This window comes from Mirounga angustirostris, unplaced genomic scaffold (genome assembly GCF_029215605.1).
Source record: "Mirounga angustirostris isolate CCGP_5_RB_7025 unplaced genomic scaffold, mMirAng1.0.hap1 SCAF_17, whole genome shotgun sequence".
Lineage (NCBI taxonomy): Eukaryota > Metazoa > Chordata > Mammalia > Carnivora > Phocidae > Mirounga > Mirounga angustirostris.
The window spans coordinates 47,791,340-47,810,043 of NW_026991725.1; the positions used below are offsets into that span (position 1 = coordinate 47,791,340).

General features: G+C 54.8%; 1 protein-coding gene across 1 annotated transcript; it reads left to right on the forward strand.

Moving 5' to 3' along the window:
- Positions 1–300: 300 nt before the first annotated feature.
- On the forward strand, positions 301–8,270 carry ALOX15B (arachidonate 15-lipoxygenase type B). Its single transcript, XM_045888168.1, is given in 16 exon segments — positions 301–399; positions 402–449; positions 538–680; positions 855–941; positions 3,044–3,166; positions 3,444–3,547; positions 4,844–5,016; positions 5,237–5,356; positions 5,358–5,384; positions 5,477–5,644; positions 6,571–6,657; positions 6,759–6,928; positions 7,112–7,233; positions 7,331–7,431; positions 7,512–7,682; positions 8,091–8,270. Coding segments are annotated over 16 exon segments (1,923 nt in total).
- Positions 8,271–18,704: the final 10,434 nt, after the last annotated feature.

Below are 18,704 nucleotides of genomic sequence, written 5' to 3' on the forward strand. Positions count from 1 at the left end.
CTTGGATCCTGACTCTCTCTGTGGCCCTGCATCCCTGAAAGGTCCGGGTCCCCTAACCTCAGGACACCCAGTCCCTGCTCACCCTGCACTGCAGAGCCTCCCAGCCCCGTCTGGGCCCTGGGCCGGGCGTGTGTTTGCTTACCGGGTGGCAAAGGGGCTCCGTGCGCACTCGGAATGGGGGACAGCAATCCGTCGCGCGGGGCCGGCGCCTTGCGGGGCGGGGTGTGTCGTGTCCCCAGCTGAGCCGCCAGCTTTAAAGGTCTCAGCGGCCCAGCAGACAGCCAGACTTGGGCCGGCACCATGGCCAAGCTCAGCGTGAGAGTGTCCACCGGGGAGGCCATCGGGGCTGGCGCGTGGAACAAAATAGCTGTCAGCATCGTGGGGGCCCGAGGAGAGACCCCCCCCCACTGCGCCTGGACCACCCGGGCAAGGAGTTCAGCGCGGGCGCCGTGAGTGCCCTGCGGGCCGGGGTGGAGGCGGAGGAGGGAGCAGGGAGCAGGGGACGGGCCCCTCGGATCCTAAGCCTCTCCCCTCCAGGTGGAGGACTTCCAGCTGGAGCCCCCCCAGGACGGGGCCTGGTGCTGCTGCTGGTTCCAGCTCACGCCGCCGCGGGGCGCCCCCCTGCGCCTCCCCTGCTACCAGTGGCTGGAGGGCGCGGAGCCTGTCGCTGCGCGCGGGGGCCGGTGAGCCCGGCGGGGGCAAGGCAAGGGGAGTGGAGGGGTGGGCCGGTGTGGCCCCTGGGGAGGAGCAGGGGGCAGCCGGTGTGGGAGCAGGGGACCCAGGGCGGAGGGCAGAGCAGCTGGGGAGGAGGAGGGGGGGCGTTTCTCTGCCCTCCTCACCCGCTCCTGTGCGCTCACAGCCAAGGTCTCCTGGGCAGACGACCACCCCATCCTCCGGCAACAGCTCCAGGAAGAGCTGCAGGCCAGGCAGGACTCGTACCAGTGAGGAGGGGGCTACTGTGGGGTGCTGGTGGGGGGCGGCGGGGAGTGGGGGTCACCCAAGGGATGTGGGGCAGCCTGGGTTCCCCCGGGATGACACAGACGGAAGTCCCCGCCAGTCCTCTCCGAGGACAACATCAGCATCCGGGGGCTCCTTAGAAATGCAAATTCCCCGACACCCTCAGGCCTGCTGAATACCGAGGGTGCCGGCAGCAATTCTGTTGGGACCAGCCTTCCGGAGCATTCTGATGCCCCGGGAGAGTGGGAAAACCAGGGCTGGGAATACCTCACCCCTGCAGGGGTCTTGCTTGCCCTGGGCCTTTTTCATCCATCAGCTTGTTTTATCCTCCTGGAAATCTGGGCGGAACCAGAAATCCACGCCCCCCTCCAAGCCCAGGAAACTCATCCTGCAGGGCAGGTGGGAGGAGGGCTCTTCCTCTGCCCCAGGCTCAGCTGGGAGAGGCGGGTCCCAGAGGCTGCCTTGGTGAGGGGTGGAGGCTGCAGGGGAGCTAGGGCTGCAGGTAGGCGGACAAAGCCAGGGACCACAGGGCGCTCAGGGGCAGGTTTTCAAAAAGGTCGTGTTCTGGCCAACTCAGCTGCTCCCAAAGCCCGGGCTGTAGGCTTTTGCTCCAGGTCTCTCAGCTACATGGGCTCCAGCTGTTTAGGCCCTCAGGCCTTGAAGTGTGGCCTCGGATCACAGTGTCAGCATCACCTGGGAGCTCGCGGGCTCTGGGGCCCACCCACGCCAGACCTGCTACATCAGAACCTGCATTTCACCAAGATCTCTGGGTGAATGGGTTTGTACACTCCCGTGTGAGAAGCAGGGTTGGGCCACCACCTAGGAGCAGTGTACTTTAATTGCCCCTTGTTCTTTGAAGTCGAAAGTTCCAGCCCAAGGGCAATGACTGACTGAATGAATAAGAGAAGGACTGGCCTGGGGCGAGGTGGGGGGTGTGCTCAGCTTCCGGGGACAGGATTTTACCATTGCACCCAAAGTCTTCAGGCTGTATTGATTGCTTGATCAAGGTGCCTGAGGCCTGGGGAAGAGTAAATTTCTGCCCCCCCTCAAGCTTATGGAAGTCAAAGTGCCTCCCCTTGGGATGCCTGCCCAAGGTTCCTGAAGCCTTCATGAACTCCCTTGTGAGATGCATCTATGTGAGTCAGGGATTTTGTGGTTGCGAGAAAAAAAAAAAAAGGCCAGCGAGCAGACTGGGGGTGGGGGCGGAGGGTGGGAGTGTGTCAGGAGGACACACGCCCACAGACGTACTGGAAGGGTAGCCAGATCTCAGAGGCCAGAAACCAAGGTGATTCTCTCCCTGTCTCTGGGGGCCTAGATGCTTCTCTCTTTCTCTTGTTTCACGTTTCTCTTTCTCCCTCTGTAGACAGCTTTCTTTGGGTCCCAGTCCCTACAGTGGAAAGTGGCCATAACTAACAGTCCCTATGTTTGCATGTGGTAGTCCAGATATCCAGACAGATAGTCTCTCTGGCTCAGCCCTGTTAAAAAAAAAAAAAAAAAATTCAACCAAGTCCATTTGAAGATCAAGTTGGCTTTATTCGATGATTTGCGAATCAGGCAGCGTCCGCTCTAGCAGAGAAGGAGTTCTGAGGAGCCGTGCAAAATGATAGGCTTTTCTAGGCAGATGGGGACAGAAAAAGGCAGTTTCTAGCAAAAAAGCGGATTGTTTCAGGCAAGATCACCTTCCTTTGAGGAAAGGTGGGGATCTATCAGGCAGGTTACCTCTCTGGTGATGACCCAGTAATTCCAGGTTGACTGGTTAAAGGTCATGTTCCTGGGAGCGGCTGACCTCGCAGATAGCTTAGGCATGAAGCCTTGGTTTGCAGACGTGGGCTTAGCACAAGTGACTCCATTTTGGACCCGATGTCTGATTCCTCAGAAAGGACGTTGATTGGCCTAGCTCTGGTTAGGTGCCCAGGCCTGGACCAGTCAGCTGTGGGAACGAGGCAGGGACAGAGCTCGGGAATACCCTCGCTCATAGAAGGGGGCTGGCTCTGACGAGGGCTTCCAGGGCCCTACCTCTGCCTTTGCCCCAGTCGGTGGGTTCCCTGAGCCTTCTTGTGGACAACCTTCCTGCTCCTCCCTCCAGCTGGAAGACTTACAGGCCAGGCTGGCCCCACTGTCTGGATGAGAAGTCTGTGAAAGATCTGGATCTCAACATCAAATACTCTGTCACGAAGAATTCCTGCTTCTACCTGAAATTCAGCTCTGCGTAAGGATGCCCACTCCCTCCCGATCCTGGGCCTCAGCTGCCCTGGGACTCCCACCTTCTGCCCTCCCCCACTGTCAAGGACGTGGGTCACACAGTCCTACCCAGGGCACAGGCTCTGCCCACCACCAATTCCCACGAGACCGTGATGACCTCAGGGGCAGTGGCTACTTGGGGACCTGGGGGCTGGTTTGAGAGCCCAGGAAGGATAAGGCCAGCTGACAGGGAAGGGTCTCCCAGGGCCTCTTGTCCCCTCCCCACCCTTGACACCCCCTGACAGGTTTACAGAGCTAAAACTCAAGGGGCTGCTGGACCGCAAGGGGCTCTGGAAGAGTCTGAATGAGATGAGAAGGATGTTGAACTTCCGCAAGACGCCGGCCGCTGGTGAGGAACTCGGGCTGGAGCTCCTGAGTTCTTCCCTGAGACCTCAGCTCTCCTAGCTGTCTGGAGCCTCAGAAAACCAAGCACTGATTCACCGTGTGACCCTGGGCAGGCCCCTGTCCCTCGATAGACCTTACTTCCTCCACAGATACAAAAGAGGGTGGAGACTGGGTGCATCCCTAACCTTCTAACGCCCCTTAATCCAACAGACATTTGCTGGGCAGTGACCCATCAGACACTGGGTTAGGGCTGTGGACACAGTCTTTGTCCCCACCGGGCTCACAGTTGAGCAGGTGAGTGGACAATAGGCTCAAAATCAAAATACTGAGTTTCCCTTGTGAAACCTGTTCATTGGCCCCAGCAAAAGTACATAAAAGGGGGTCTTGCCTTGTGTGGGCCGTGGGGGGGTGGTGTGTGTCCTGGAAAGCTGTCTCCAGGAGGGGACGTGTCTCTTGAGACCTTGAAGTTGAGTAGGTATTAACAGTACCAAGAATGGGCAGAGTGCGTTTTCGGCTCAGGGGACAGTGAATGCAAAGGCCCTGAAGATGGAAGGACCAGAGGCCTTCTGGGGGGAAAGAGACCTCTGCCTTGGCCAAAGGGAGGGAAAATAAGAGACAGAGTGGGGATAGGTGCACGGGACCCCGGGGCACACAGGGCTGGGGAGCCCAGGGTGGGAACTCGGGCTTTTCCCAAGTGCAGTGGGAAGCTTTGGCTGGCTGCCAGGCAAGGACTGAACAGCCAGATGTGCCCTCTGGGGGGCAGGGTGTTAGCAGGTGGGACTGGAAGCAGGAGGAGCAGTTATGAGGCCCTGGCCATGGTCAGCAGAGGATGGTGGCCTCAGCAGGGCAGTGACAGCAGAGACGGGGTGGACAGGTGGGGCCAGAGCTACTCAGGATGGAGCATCAGTGGGGATCGATGGGAGGAGGAGGAGAGGGAGCTCATGTGAGTGGTCCCCAGCTCTGCCTGCAACCAGCTGGATGGGGGTGCAGGTCCCCAGATGCCAGGCGATGGGAGAGGGCCCGGAGCTGTAGCCCCCAGTGCTGTGTTTGAGGCTGCTGAATCCTGGCCTTGGGGCATCAGGTAGACAGGAGGACGGGTGGGCTGGGGACTCGGATTTGCTGCTTGGTGAGAGGCAGTGGCTGAAGCCCAGGCTGAGAAAGGTACCGAGTGTGAAGCGAAGGGAGGTCGGGATGGACCCAAGAGCAAGCAACTCCACCATGAAGCTCAGGGACGGGTGGGAGGCTTCCATGTTGAGATGACCTGGTCCCCCGCTCCCCCCGCTGCCCTCCCCCCCCCCAGAGTACGTGTTTAAACACTGGCAGGAGGACGCCTTCTTCGCCTCCCAGTTCCTGAATGGCCTCAACCCTGTCCTGATCCACCGCTGTCGCCACCTGCCAGAGAACTTCCCCATCACTGATGACATGGTGGCCCCCGTGCTGGGCCCTGGGACCAGTCTGCAGGCTGAGCTGGAGGTGAGGGGCTCGGGGTCCAGGCCCTGCACACCGCCGTCCCGGTGCCTTGGGGCCGTCCCCTGCTGGAGGGCCCTCCTTTTTAGTGCCTAAGGACCTCCTTGTGCTGCGTGCCAACAGCGCCCTCTCCCAGGCAGACGCCTTTCCCCGGCCCTGAGTCCTCTCCCCGCCCCACCCCTGCATCCGTTAGAGGCAGCCCCTGCTCCCCCTCTCCCTCCTGCAGAGGGGCTCCCTGTTCCTGGTGGATCATGGTATCCTCTCTGGCATCCACACCAACGTCGTGAATGGGAGGCCCCAGTTCTCCGCGGCCCCGATGACCCTGCTGTTCCAGCGCCCTGGGGGAGGGTCCCCTGCTGCCCCTTGCCATCCAGGTCAGCGGCAGGGCAGGGGGAGGGAGGGGTTTGGCGGAGGGGCCCCGCAGACACCCCACGGCCACCTCTCCCCGCACCGGCTCCTCCTACAGCTCAGCCAGACCCCGGGGCCCGACAGCCCCATCTTCCTGCCCGGCGACAACAAGAGGGACTGGTTGCTGGCCAAGACATGGGTGCGGAACGCCGAATTCTCTGTCCACGAGGCTGTCACGCACCTGTTGCACGCGCACCTGCTGCCTCACTGCCATCCACTCTTCAAGGTCCGTGGCTCGGCAACGTGGCCCACACTGTGTCCCTGCACCCCGGGCGTGCTCAGCAGCCTGGGCCCCGTGGCCCCCTCCCTCCAGGCGCAGAGCCCCCATCCTGCTGCAGCACGCCCTCCCTGGCAGCCTGCTTTCCCACAGGCCCTGAGCTGGGGCGAGGGGTGCAGGGGCTGGCGGGAGGAAGGGGGCTGCTTGGGACTTCTTAGGGGAGAGCAGAGGGACAGCCAGCTGCCGTCCAGAAGCCCTGTTCCTAGGCAAGATCTAAGGCAGATGTCAGAGCGTGCCCTTGGCTTTGAGGGAACAGCAGGTTGCTTGCAGAAGGGGCGAGGGAACCCTGGGACGGAGACCCGCGTCTCTAACCTGGGCTCCGCTAAGCCTTCAGATGGCCCAGATTGCTTTTCCCCAGGGACCTGGGGCATCTCTTCTCCGAAGGGCAGGAATTTCTCCCATGCAGGCGGGGTCCACGGCTCTTTGGATTCTCTGATTCTTACTGAGGCAGGCTCCTGAGTCCCAGACGCAGGACCTTTTCTATCCTCTCCAGTCCAGGCTGATTGTTTCTGACCCTCGGCAGGTCCCAGGGCCTGGTACTCTGCGGGGATGGTTCCATTTTGCTCTGCCGGCCCCACTTTTCATGGTGCTTTGCCTGCGCACGGGTTAGTAAATCACAGGATGCCAGAGCCGGGGGGCTCGTAGTGCTCCTCCAGATCAGCCTCCTCATTTGCCCGGAGAGAGGAAGGCGCCAGGCCCGGGTCATAGCACAGGATGCCGGTGGAAGCCCAGCCCCTGGCACGAGGTCTGGGGCCCTGATCCCTGTCCCCGGCTGGTCCTCTTGTCGCTGTCATCTCTTTCCATGGTGATTTATAAGACTTGGTGCCTCTCTGGCCCCAGACCTCACCCACCTGTGTCTTCTCCGACCCTTACAGCTGTTGATCCCCCACACTTGGTACACCCTGCATATCAACACTCTTGCCCGCGAGCTGTTCTTCGCCCCGGGGCAGGTGGTGGACAGGGTAAGTCTGCTTCAGGGAGGGTGGCGATGGGAGCGTCCCTGTGTCTCCCGCCAGCGCTGCCTGGGGCCAGCGCTCCGGCACCCAGGAGTTCTGTCTCCCAGTCCACAGGCATTGGCGTTGGAGGCTTCTCGGAGCTGATACAGAGGAACATGGAACAGTTGAGCTATTCCGTCCTGTGTCTGCCTGAGGATATCCAGGCCCGAGGAGTCGAAGACATCCCGAATTACTACTACCGGGATGATGGGTTGCAGATCTGGGGTGCAGTGGAGAGGTGAGGTAGCCATCCCCAACGAGCCGGGGGTGGGGGAGGCAAGAAGATGGGGGAGGAGCGGGAGGGCCCAGGGAGGCTCCCGACAAGGAGGGGGGCTGGACATGAATGACACTGAGCCGTGTTGCTCCTCAGGGAGGGAGGGTCAGGGTCAAAAGTCGGGACTGAACCCAGTGCACCTTGCAGCTTTGTCTCCGAAATAATCAACATCTACTACCCAAGTGATGCATCGGTGCATGATGACCATGAACTCCAAGCCTGGGTGTGGGAGATCTTCTCGGAGGGCTTCCTGGGCAGGGAGAGCTCAGGTATGGGGACCTCAGCCCTTGGACCCCACTCTCAGCCCCCTGCAGCAGGGTCCTGAGGACCCTGGCAGCCGCATGCCTGGCCCCCCTCCCCCCGCAGGTGTGCCCTCCGCGCTGGAGACCCGGGAAGCCCTGGTCCAGTACGTCACCATGGTCATCTTCAACTGCTCAGCCAAGCACTACGCCGTCAGTGCCGGGCAGGTGAGGACGGTCGGTGCCGGGACGGGGGTAGGGAGGGGGGCCGGGCTCCTAGGACTCAACGTTGCCTTCTTGGCTTTCAGTTTGACTCCTGTGTCTGGATGCCCAACCTGCCTCCCACCATGCAGCTGCCACCCCACACCTGCAAAGGCCAGACAACGCCAGAGGGGTTTCTAGCCACCCTCCCGCTGGTCAATGCCACATGTGACATTATCATTGCCCTCTGGCTGCTAAGCAAGGAGCCTGGGGACCAAGTGAGTGTGGGGCTGGGGGCCAGGCCAGGCCAGCTCTGGGGTGTGCGAGGGGGTGTCTTTTCCCTTCTCTGGCACAGACCCCACCCTGCCTTCAAGACGCTGGGTTTCTTCACCCACTGAACCTTCCCAGGGGGACACATGAACGTTGGAGGGTCAAATGATCAAATGAGTTCATGCAGAGTCACCCTAGCTGCAAGGGGATCACGCTGGGGGCTGGGGACTCCCCTTGGAAAACTCTGACTTGAGCTTTCAGTCCCCAAGAGCTGCCTGCAGTGACCCTCATTGCCTAAAGGGAGGGATAGGGCTGAGGCTCAGAGGGAGGCTACTTCCAGGTCCCCGGGGTGGACAGCTAACGGGGGTCCCAGCTGCTGAGCAGCCCCTTCATTCAACCTTGTGGTTGGTTCCCAGCGACCCCTGGGCACCTACCCAGAGGAGCACTTCACGGAGGAGGCTCCTTAGCAGAGCATCACCGCCTTCCAGAGCTGCCTGGCCCAAATCTCGAAGGATATCCGGGAGCGGAACCAGAGGCTGTCACTGCCCTATACCTACCTGGACCCTCCGCTCATTGAAAACAGCGTATCCATCTAAATCCCCTGGAGAACAGGGTGCTCTGAGGCATCCTTTGGACCCCATAAAACCAGGCCCCCATATGCCTCTCCTGGGACAACCAAACCACACGGAACTCACCCCACACACCACAAAACAACAGAAACAAAACAGAGAAACAAAAGACCCCAAAGAACAGCACCACCGTACCGTACGTTTTGAAGACACCGAGCTTCAAAGTGCTCAAACACCCACAGCTCCCTTAAAGGGTTTTATGACTTTGTGTTGCTTTGCATTTTTGCATTACATTATGATGGGGGGGGAATCCCCTGATACCCGCTGATCCCACTGACCACAGCTGAGTGTAATGGTCGCCTGATGCAGGGCGGCCCTCCTGGCAGGTCGAAAAATTGCCCAAGAGGTTGATAGTGACCTATGGTCTCAGCTATAAAAATGAACAACCCACTAAGAAGGGGCCACCAGAAGCAGGGCAGAAGGAAGTTGACAACTGTCTGGGCAGTACCCACATACGCTTTCCTAAAAACTTGTTCCAAAGGTGGACAAAAAAGCTTGCATATTATAAAGCAGGTTCCATTTCCAGAGAATTAGAAAATAGCAGAGCCATAATAATCCTATGTTGCCTTCCAGATTCTGTCCTCAGTGATGGAATTCCAACAGTGCATACACATTCTTCCCTTCTGTTCTTCTTTCTTCTTGTCCCAAATCAAGAGTCATCCATTAAGGCCAAAATGGCTCCCTTTGGAATTCACCTAATGGTTTCCACCTCTGCCTCATATTGTAGATTTGGTTTTTGAGGTTCGCTAAGTTTTATAAAACAGTGCGGACAGAACGCGATACGTATTTGAATCGCTACACAAACACGACCACTGAGAGAGAGAGCGCGATGCTCTAGGAAATGCTAGAGGGCACTCCCCAGGTGAGACTGTATGCCCCAGATGAGCCAGAGATATAGAGCTCTTAAACTCTTTGGCTTCGAGCAACAGAAGACAATTCCTGATAACTTAAGTGATAAAAGCAATAAAAATGGAGAAGAAACGGAGTCTCAAGGGATTAAAAAAAAAAAAAAGCATTACACACCGTCCTCGGGAAGGACCCAAGGAGGCTCTGGGCACAGGACCCAATGCACAGCATCCTCAGGCACTGCTGTCAGAATGACCAAGCTCCCACCACCTTTTGTCTTTGAATTCTTAGCTTCAGTATGCAAATTCCATAAGGACAGGCCTGTCGGACTTGACTCGGAGGGGCAGAAACAATTAGCTGCTGGGGCGGAAAGCTTGAGCTCGCTAAATAGCTCAGGTTGGGGCCATATGACCGATGCCGGCCAATGGATCGTGGAGGAAGCAACGTATGTCACTTCCACGATGAGGCAGTTGGGAGCCGGGGTGCCTCCCTCATCCTTCCCTCGCCCTTGAGGCTACCTTGGAGGCATGCTCCAGAAGACACGAGCCCCTCCTCCCCTTGATCCCTAGACTGCATGCTCATGAGGACAGGGTTCATAACTGCCCACCACAGTGCCTGGCACACAGCAGGAGCTCAGTAAGTAGGTGTTGAGTGGAGGACATCATACCCAAATGATTCCTCAAACCCTTCCGTGCCCCTTCGCAGTTACCCGTGTGTTTCCCCAACCAGACCATGAGTTTCTTGAAGGCAGGAGCTGGGTCTCATTCCGTTTATATTCCTGGTGCCCAGCACTGTGCTGACACACGAGAGAGAGCTGACAAATGTTTGTCTGATGATGGATAAAAGGGAGAATGAGTGAATGTACGTACGTGTGGACGGATGGATGGACGGACGGATAGATAGAAAGATGGACGGATGGAGGGATGAACTACTGAGTTGGAAGGCAATTGTGCTCCAGTCAATAAGCCGGTATTTGCTTCAATGGATGTCTTTTGGGAGCAACTATTATCTAGAGAAAATGGAGAAACCAAGGCAGCTCAGCAGTGAAAATCCAAGCAGTCAGTCTCCAATCCTCCTTGGAGAAGCCCCCACCCCCTCCACCACACAGGCCTGTGACCCCTCTGACTCTCCTTCTCTCTCTCTTTCTCTCTGTCTCTGTCTGTCTCTCCTCTGTCTCTCACACACATACCCAAGTCCTTGGACTCTTGGCTGATGAGCCATAAGAAGAGAAGTTTGTTAAGGTGACATTCACGTCTAGGGGAAATCTAGTTCAGAGTGGTGGTCCCCTTGGCCTAGGGTGGGGACTTCCTCATGGACAATAAAACACTGGGCATCCAGATCCCAGAGTCATGCTGTGGAGACCCCCGCCCTCTTTGGGCTTGCTGGCCAGAGGGGGAGGAGCAGCTCCCTCTTAACCACCCCGACTCCAGCCTTTCAGTTAGGGAATGAGGGAGTGTAGGGCACAGTAAAAGTGGGGTGGGAGCATCCCTTACCCCTGCCACTCCCTGCCCAGTGTTCCAGCACTGGCTAGAGTGAGTCACGAGGGAAGGAGGGGGGACAAAGGTGTGGGTAGGTGGCAGCAAAAGGGGTAGAAACAGAGATGCAAGACTCTAAGACATTAGCGCGGAAGGGGTTCATGAAACAATACAGAGGCAGGGCGTTTCCAGGCATAAAATTGCAGGCACATAAAAAAGAGGGGTAAGATATACAACCTTAGTAAATATCTGAAGTATAAAAAGAGCTTGTACCAATGAATAACCCAGCAGAAAAGAGGGCACATAATAGGAAATTTTTAAAAGACAGTCCATAAAATAAACCTCAATGTTTAACCAACCTGTGAAAAGATATTTAATCTCACCGATTGTTAGGAAAGTATACCCAGAGTTGTTAAGGGTGTGAAGCAACCGAGTCCTGGTATAAAGGTGGAACAGTGTGCCTTTGGGGGAGAGCTTTCCGGAAGTCTCAATCAGACTTTAAAATCTAAAAGAAAAAAAGAAGTTTAATCCAGCGAACCACTTATAAAAAGGTGTCTTACTAAAAAAAGGCGGAGTGGCCCCTGAGTGACTCAGTCGGTTAAGCATCCAACTCTTGGTTTCAGCTCAGGTCATGATTTCAGGGTTGTGAGATCAAGCCCCGCGTCGGGCTCCGTGCTCAGTGTGGAGTCTACTTGAGATTCTTCCTCTCCCTCTCTCCCCTCACTGTGCATGTGCTCTCTCTCTCTAAAAAAGAAAAGAAAAGAAAAAAATATCCAACAATGATAAAGTCAAAAGGACAACTGCCTGTCCTTTCAAGATATTTAGTTTTCTGGAAGCATGTACCATCCCTTGATTTTGCTATTTATTATTAATAAAGGCCTCGGTCTATGAGAAGTTCACGTAACTTGTGACTGGTAGAGATGCAAATGATTTCTGTTTGGTAAAAAAACAAACAAACAAAAAAGATAACCCCAAGGGTTATAGTTCATTTCCCTTAGGGACTTCGGCTAGTTTTGTGTCTAAACCAGCAATCCTCTCCTGACTTTCCTTTCTCAAATTGTCTATACAGGCACGCCTCAGAAATATTGTGGGTTGGGTTCCAGACCATCACAGTAAAAGCGAGTCAAATGAATTTTTTGGCTTCCCAGTGCATGTGAAAGTTATGTTTACACCATACTCTATTAAGTGTGTCGTAGCGGGATGCCTGGCTGTCTCAGTTGGTGGAGCATGCAACTCTTGATCCCAGAATTCTAAGTCAACCTCCACATTGGGTGTAGAGATTGCTTAAAAATAAAATCTCAACCAAACCAAAACAAAACAAAACAAAAAAACACATGTGCAATAGCATTGTGTCTTAAAAAATGTATATACCTAGGGGCACCTGGGTGGCTCAGTCAGTGAAGCATCTGCCTTCAGCTCAGGTCATGATCCCAGGGTCCTGAGATCGAGCCCCGCATCGGGCTCCCTGCTCAGCGGGAAGTCTGCTTCTCGAGACCTCTCCCTCTGCCTGCCCCTCTCTCTCTCTGTCGAATAAATAAATAAAATCTAAAAAAAAAAAAAATGTACATACCTTAAATTAAAAATACTTTATTGTTAAAAAATGCTAAGTCTCATCTGAGCTTTCAGGGAGTCCTCATGTTTTTGCTGGTGGAGGGTCTTGCCTCACTGTTGATGGCTACCAAGATGCTCAGGGTGATGGCTGCTGAAGGCTGGGGTGACTGGCAATTTCTTTTTTTTTTTTTTTTTAAAGATTTTATTTATTTATTTGAGAGAGAGAGAGTGAGAGAGAGCATGAGAGGGGACAGGGTCAGAGGGAGAAGCAGACTCCCCACTGAGCAGGGAGCCTGATGTGGGACTCGATCCTGGGGCTCCAGGATCACGACCTGAGCTGAAGGCAGTTGCTTAACCAACTGAGCCACCCAGGCGCCCCTGGCAATTTCTTAAAATAAGACAATAGTGAAATTTGCTGCATCGATCGACTCTTCCTTTCATGAATGATTTCTCTGTAGCAGGCGATGCTGTTTGATAGCATTTGACCCACAGGAGAACTTCCTTCAAAATCGGAGTCGATCCTCCCAAACCCTGCTGCTGCTTTATCAACGAAGTCCATGGAATATTCTCGACCCTTTGTGGTTGTTTCAACAATCTTCACGGCATCTTCACCAGGAGTAGATTCCATCTCAAGAAACCACGTTCTTTGTTTATCTGTGAAAAGAAACTCCTCTAAATCAGTGCAGCCACTCTGGAAAACTGTATGGAGGTTCCTCAAAAAGTTAAAAATAGAACGACTCTATGATCCAGCAATCTCAGTACTAGGTATTTACCCCAGGAATACAAAAATACTAACTCCAAGGGATACATGCACCCTGATGTTTATAGCAGCGTTATCTACAATAGCCAAACTATGGGACCAGCCCAAGTGTCCATGGGCAGATGAATGGATAAAGAGGATGTGGTATATAGATACAATGGAATACTACTCAGCCATAAAAAAGAATGAAATCTTGCCATTTGTAACAACATGGTTGGAACCGCAGAGTATTATGCTAAGTGAAATAAGTCAGAGAACCACAAATACCATATGATTTCACTCAAGCAAGCAAAAGGAAAAAAAAGAGAGATAGACAAACCAAAAAACATTCTTAATTCTTAAGAACACACTGATGGTCACCAGAGGGTCGGGGGGTTGGGGGAAATAGGTGATGGGGGTGAAGGAGCACCTTTGTCGTGATGAGTGCCAGGTGATGGAAGGAAGTGTTGAGTCACTGTATAGTATACCTGAAACTAATATTACACTGTATGTTAAATAACTGGAATTTAACTTAAAACTTTTGAAAAAGAAAAAAAAAAGCAACTCCTCCTCTGTTAGGAGATTGCAGTGATTCAGTCTCATCTCTTGGCTCCACTTCTGATTCTAGGTCTCCTGCTGTTTCCATCCACTGCAGATGGCAGTGACCATGTTCACTCAAGTCTTGACCCCCCTCAGAGGCATCCTTGCGGGCTGGAATCGACTTCCTCCAAACTCCTGTTCGTGTTGATATTTTGATTTCTTCCCTTGAATCACAAAAGTCCTTAAAGGCATCTAGAATGGTGACTCCTTTTCAGAAGGTTTTCAACGTACCTTGCCCAGATCCATCAGAGGAATCACCATCTTTGGCAGCTAGAGCCTTACAAAATAGATTTCTTCTTTTCTTTTTTTTCCTAAAGATTTTATTTATTTATTTGAGAGAGAGAATGAGAGACAGAGGGCATGAGAGGGAGGAGGGTCAGAGGGAGAAGCAGACCCCCTTCCGAGCAGGGAGCCCGATGCAGGACTCGATCCCGGGACTCCAGGATCATGACCTGAGCTGAAGGCAGTCGCTTAACCAACTGAGCCACCCAGGCGCCCCACAAAATAGATTTCTTAAATAATAAAACTTGAAGGTCAAAATGACTCCTTGACCCATGGGCTGCAGATGATTGTCACGTTGGCAGGCAGGCAAACAACATGCATCTCACTGCCCATCTCCACCAGAGCTCTGGGGAGACCAGGTGCATGATCAATGAGCAGACATATTTTGAAAAGAATCCTTTTTTCTGAGCAGTGGGTCTCTACAGTTAACTATGTCATGAACAGATATGCTGTCAAGTGGGCTTTGTTGTTCCATTGATAGAGCAAAGGCAGAGTAGACTTAGCATCATTCCGAAAGGCCCTGGGATTCTCAGAATGATAAACGAGCATTTGCTTCAACTTGAAGTCACCAGCTGCATGAGCCCCTAGCAAGAGAGTCAGCCTGTCCTCTGAAGCTTTGAAACTGGGCGTTGACTTCTTCTCTCCAGCTGTGAAAGTCCTAGCTGGTGTCTTCTTCCAACAGAAGGCTATTTCATCTACACTGAAGATCTGTTGCTGAGTGTAGACACCTTCATTACTTAGCTCGATCTTCTGGAGAACTTGCTCTAGCCTCAGCACTTGCTGCTTAACCTTGCACTTTTATGTCATGGAGACGGCTTCTTTCCTTAAACCTCCTGAACCAACCTCTGCTAGCTGCAGATTTTTCTTCTGTGGCTTCCTCACCTCTCTCAGCCTTCACAGAACTGATGAGCATTAGGGCTTGCTCTGGATTAGGCTTTTGGCTTAAGGGAATGCTGGGGCAGGTTTGGTCTTCTACCCAGACCACGGAGACTCTCTCCACATCAGCCTTCTTGCTGTTTCTCTTTCTTATCATTCGTGTGTTCACCAGAGTAGCAGTTTAATTTCCTTCAAGAACTTTTCCTCTAGGGTGCCTGGGTGGCTCACATGGTTAAGCGTCTGCCTTTGGCTCAGGTCATGGTCCCGGGGTCCTGGGATCGAGTCCCGCATCGGGCTCCCTGCTCCTTGGGAACCTGCTTCTCCCTCTGCCTCTGCGTCTCTCTCTCTCTCTCTGACTTTCATGAATAAATAAATAAAACATTAAAACAAAAAAAAAAAGAACGTTTCCTCTGGGTTCACACCTTGGCTCGCTTTGGCACAAGAGGCCAAGCTTTCGGCTGATCTCGGCCTTCAACGTGTCTTCCTAAGCGTAACCATTTCTAGCTTTTGATTTCAAGTGAGAGACGCATGACTCTTCCTTTCCCTGGAACACTTAGAGGCCACTGTAGGGTTATTATTAATTAGCCTCATTTCAATTTTGCTGTGTCTCAGGGAATAGGGAGGTCAGAGGAGAGAGAGAGAGAGAGACTGGGGAATGGCCTGTCGCTTGGGTAGTCAGAACACCCACACCAAAGAAGGGGAGTGTCCTGGAGCCAAAAGCCGACCCAGTTCTGTGACAGGAGCAGAGAGCAGGTGCATGCCCATGCAGGGACAGGCACCTCGGGGTCTCCCCAGAACCGCCTGCAGGCCGCCTGTCTCCTGGGGCCTTCCAGACCCCTGGACAGCAGGCGCGCGAGGACCTTGCTGGGCTCGGGGACCTGGGACTGCGCACCAGTGAGCCTGGCGAGCCCGGGGAAGGCGAGAGCAGGAGACCAGCACACAGGCCCGGGGAGTCTTAACCAGGAATTGGGGGGACCACGGGAGAGCAGCGGCCCAGGAAGCATGAACTAGCAGGCTGGGCTCTGCTGTATCCAGCATTCCTCGTCCTGGTTTTCTCACATTCCACTCAAATCCGAGATGCACTCTTGGCGCACATCACGTCGGGGAGCACCTGAGATGTACCCCAGAATGGGTGGGGCTGCGGGATCAGTGGCTCCTAGGGTGGAACCCAAGCCTCCAACCCCCTTTCTTCTGAGAAACCACTTAATAGTCCAGTCGTCCAACCAGTCGGAGTAGGAGAAAGGGAACATCAGGGAGTGACCGATGTGGGAAGCTGGAGGTCTGGGTCCCCAGAGCCGTAAAGTGCGAGAGGCTGGGGCTTGGGTGGCCAAAGTGGCCCTCCACACACCCACTCTCTCTGCAGAGTACGTGTTTCTTTGCCTCCCAGTTCCTGAATGGCCTCATCCCCATCCTGGTCCAGCAGCATCTCGGCATCCCAAGGAGCTTCCCCATCACTGAAGCCACGGACCCCTGTGCTGCACCAGCCCAGGACCGGTCTGCAGGCTGAGCCGGAGGTGAGGGGCCCAGGGGTCCAGCCTGTCTTCCCTCCCATCCCAGTGCCTTCAAGAGCCCAAGCTCCCACCCCCGACCCGTCTCTTCCACCCAGCCCTGCAGCCCTGCAGCACCCCCTTTCCCAGCTAGCTCAGCGCCTTCTCTAACCCAGCACCTTCTGCTTGCCCCTGGAGGGAGGGGTGTTGCTCTGGGACAGCGAGCGAGGGCTGAGTGGGGAGTGCTCTCTCCTGCTTCTTTGCCAGGCCCATGCACTTGTAGGGCCCCTGCCAGTTGTCATGGTTACTAAGGATGCCCTGCAGCTGGTCCGCTGAGGCTCCCTGGAGCTACTCTCCCTCCCCTCTGTGGGCCAACTGGGATGAGATGTGCCCCAACCCCAGGACAGGCACGGGGCTGTCCCCTCCCTCAGCCCTCCTCTTCCTCTTTCTCTCCTCCCCTAGAGGGGCCCTCCGTAACTGGTGAGCCATGCCAACCTCTTGGGGCCCGCCCCAGCATCATTAACGAATTGCCCCAGTTCCTGGCTGCCACCCCCCCCCCCCAGTTCGATGGGCCCCTGCTGCCCCTCACCATCCAGGTCAGCAAGGCAGGGCCTTGGGAGGGCTGGGCGTGCCGGGGGGCACATCCTACCCTCGGGATGACCGCAAGGTTGCCCCCCCACCCCATGCTGCTAATCCCCACACCGCATCTAACGCAACCGGCCCCTCCCTTCCCCCATCTCTAGCTTGATGGGAACATTGTGATATTCAGTGTCAGAGAACAAACCACCTTGCATTGGTTTCCAAATCAACCCTACTGAATCATGCTCCTTTGACAGTATGACCGCGTTCCCAGCAGTCAAACAAGGAACCCCTTCTGGAAGGCCTCTCCACGCCCTCCCTTCCAGCCTTCCAGTCTCTGCCCCACACAACCCCGGATCCGGGTGACTTTCGACTGGTACCAGGAGCCCTTGACCAGGCTCTGCCCCATGTGCCGACAAGGCGGCCTTAGGTCGACTCACCTCCCAGCAACCGTTTCCTGTTGCGCTAGAAGTGATCAGAATGGGAAACCTTCATACCTTGCCGACCACATCCATCGCTGGCCTAAGTACCCTGCCATATTTAACTCAGTTAATCTCTCAGAGCAACCCAAGGAAGGAGGGATGATTATCATCAACTTCACTTTGTTTGTTTGTTTTTTAAAGATTTTATTTATTTATTTATTTATTTATTTATTTATTTATTTATTTGAGAAAGAGAATGAGAGCACAAGGAAGGGGAGGGGGAGAGGCAGAGGGAGAAGCAGGCTCCCCATTGAGCTGGGAACCCTACTCAGGGCTCGATCCCAGGACCCTGGGTTCATGACCTGAGCTGAAGTCAGGCGCTTAACCAACTGAGCCACCCAGGCGCCCCCATCAACCTCACTTTATAGATGAAGAACCTGAGTCATAGAGAGGTTAGTTAATTTTCCTGAAGAGATACAGCTAGTAAGGAAGAGGACCATGTGATTTGGCCCCATGGGCATGGTAACAAGCTGCACTTTCTAGAGTCAGATTCCGCCTGATGCCTACCCTGCCCGTGAACCAGCCCCCACTCCAGCTCACTCAGACACCTGGCCCAAACAGTGCTGTCTTCCTTCCCAGGGACACAGCTGAGGACTGGCTCCTGGCCAAGACCTGGGTCCAGCACTCAGTGCTCCCAGTGCGTGAGATGGTCACTCATATGCTTTGAACCTGCTTAATGATGGAGACCTCTTTTCTCTCCGTGCTTGGTGGCTGCCTATGGGCCGCCCCTTCTTCCAGGTAAGGAGGATGCCCCACCCAGTGCCCGGAGCTGTGGGGCCCCTCGGGCTGTCTCATCTAACCTCTGACTCTGGTTGTCCCTCGCTGTTCTGTCTGGTGTCTACTACACCTGGACATCAACACAGGCCCACACTGGGCTCTTTGCACCAGGAAAGCTCATCAGCCAGCTCGCGGCCCTGGAGTGGCTGAGCTTTGGCCCTGAGCAGCGGGGGCTCTCTGCCCAGCAGTCAGTCAACGTTGCTGGGGAGGACGGGCAGGCTGCCTGGTGCTGATCACCATAGCGCCAGAGGCTTGCGCCTTGCACTCCCTCCCCCCACCCCACCAGCTGGCTGGCCCAGAGACTCAGGATCTTGCCCACTACTCCCCAGATGATGTGCTCTGGATCCGGGTGGCCACAGAGAGGGGAAGCTCCCTGGGGGCCCGAGGGCTCTTAGCCTCTCCCTCATCTATATCTCTGTTACCTTGTTCGTCCACTCCCCCCACCCCTTCTGCCCAAACACACTGTTATTTCACACCCCTTTCCTGCCTCCTCTTCTCTCCCCACTGTGTGACTTTGAGCAAGTCACTTAACCTCTCTGTGTCTATTTCTTCATCTGAAAACAAGGATGAGAAGAGCACCTATCTTACAGGTTATTATTAGAATTACATCTAAAGCCCTAAGAATAAACCTCAGGTGAATAGGAAGTGCCTTCTGGGCATTCACCCCGTAGATAAAGTCTCCGGGGTTTCCTTCGGAATCTCCCTCA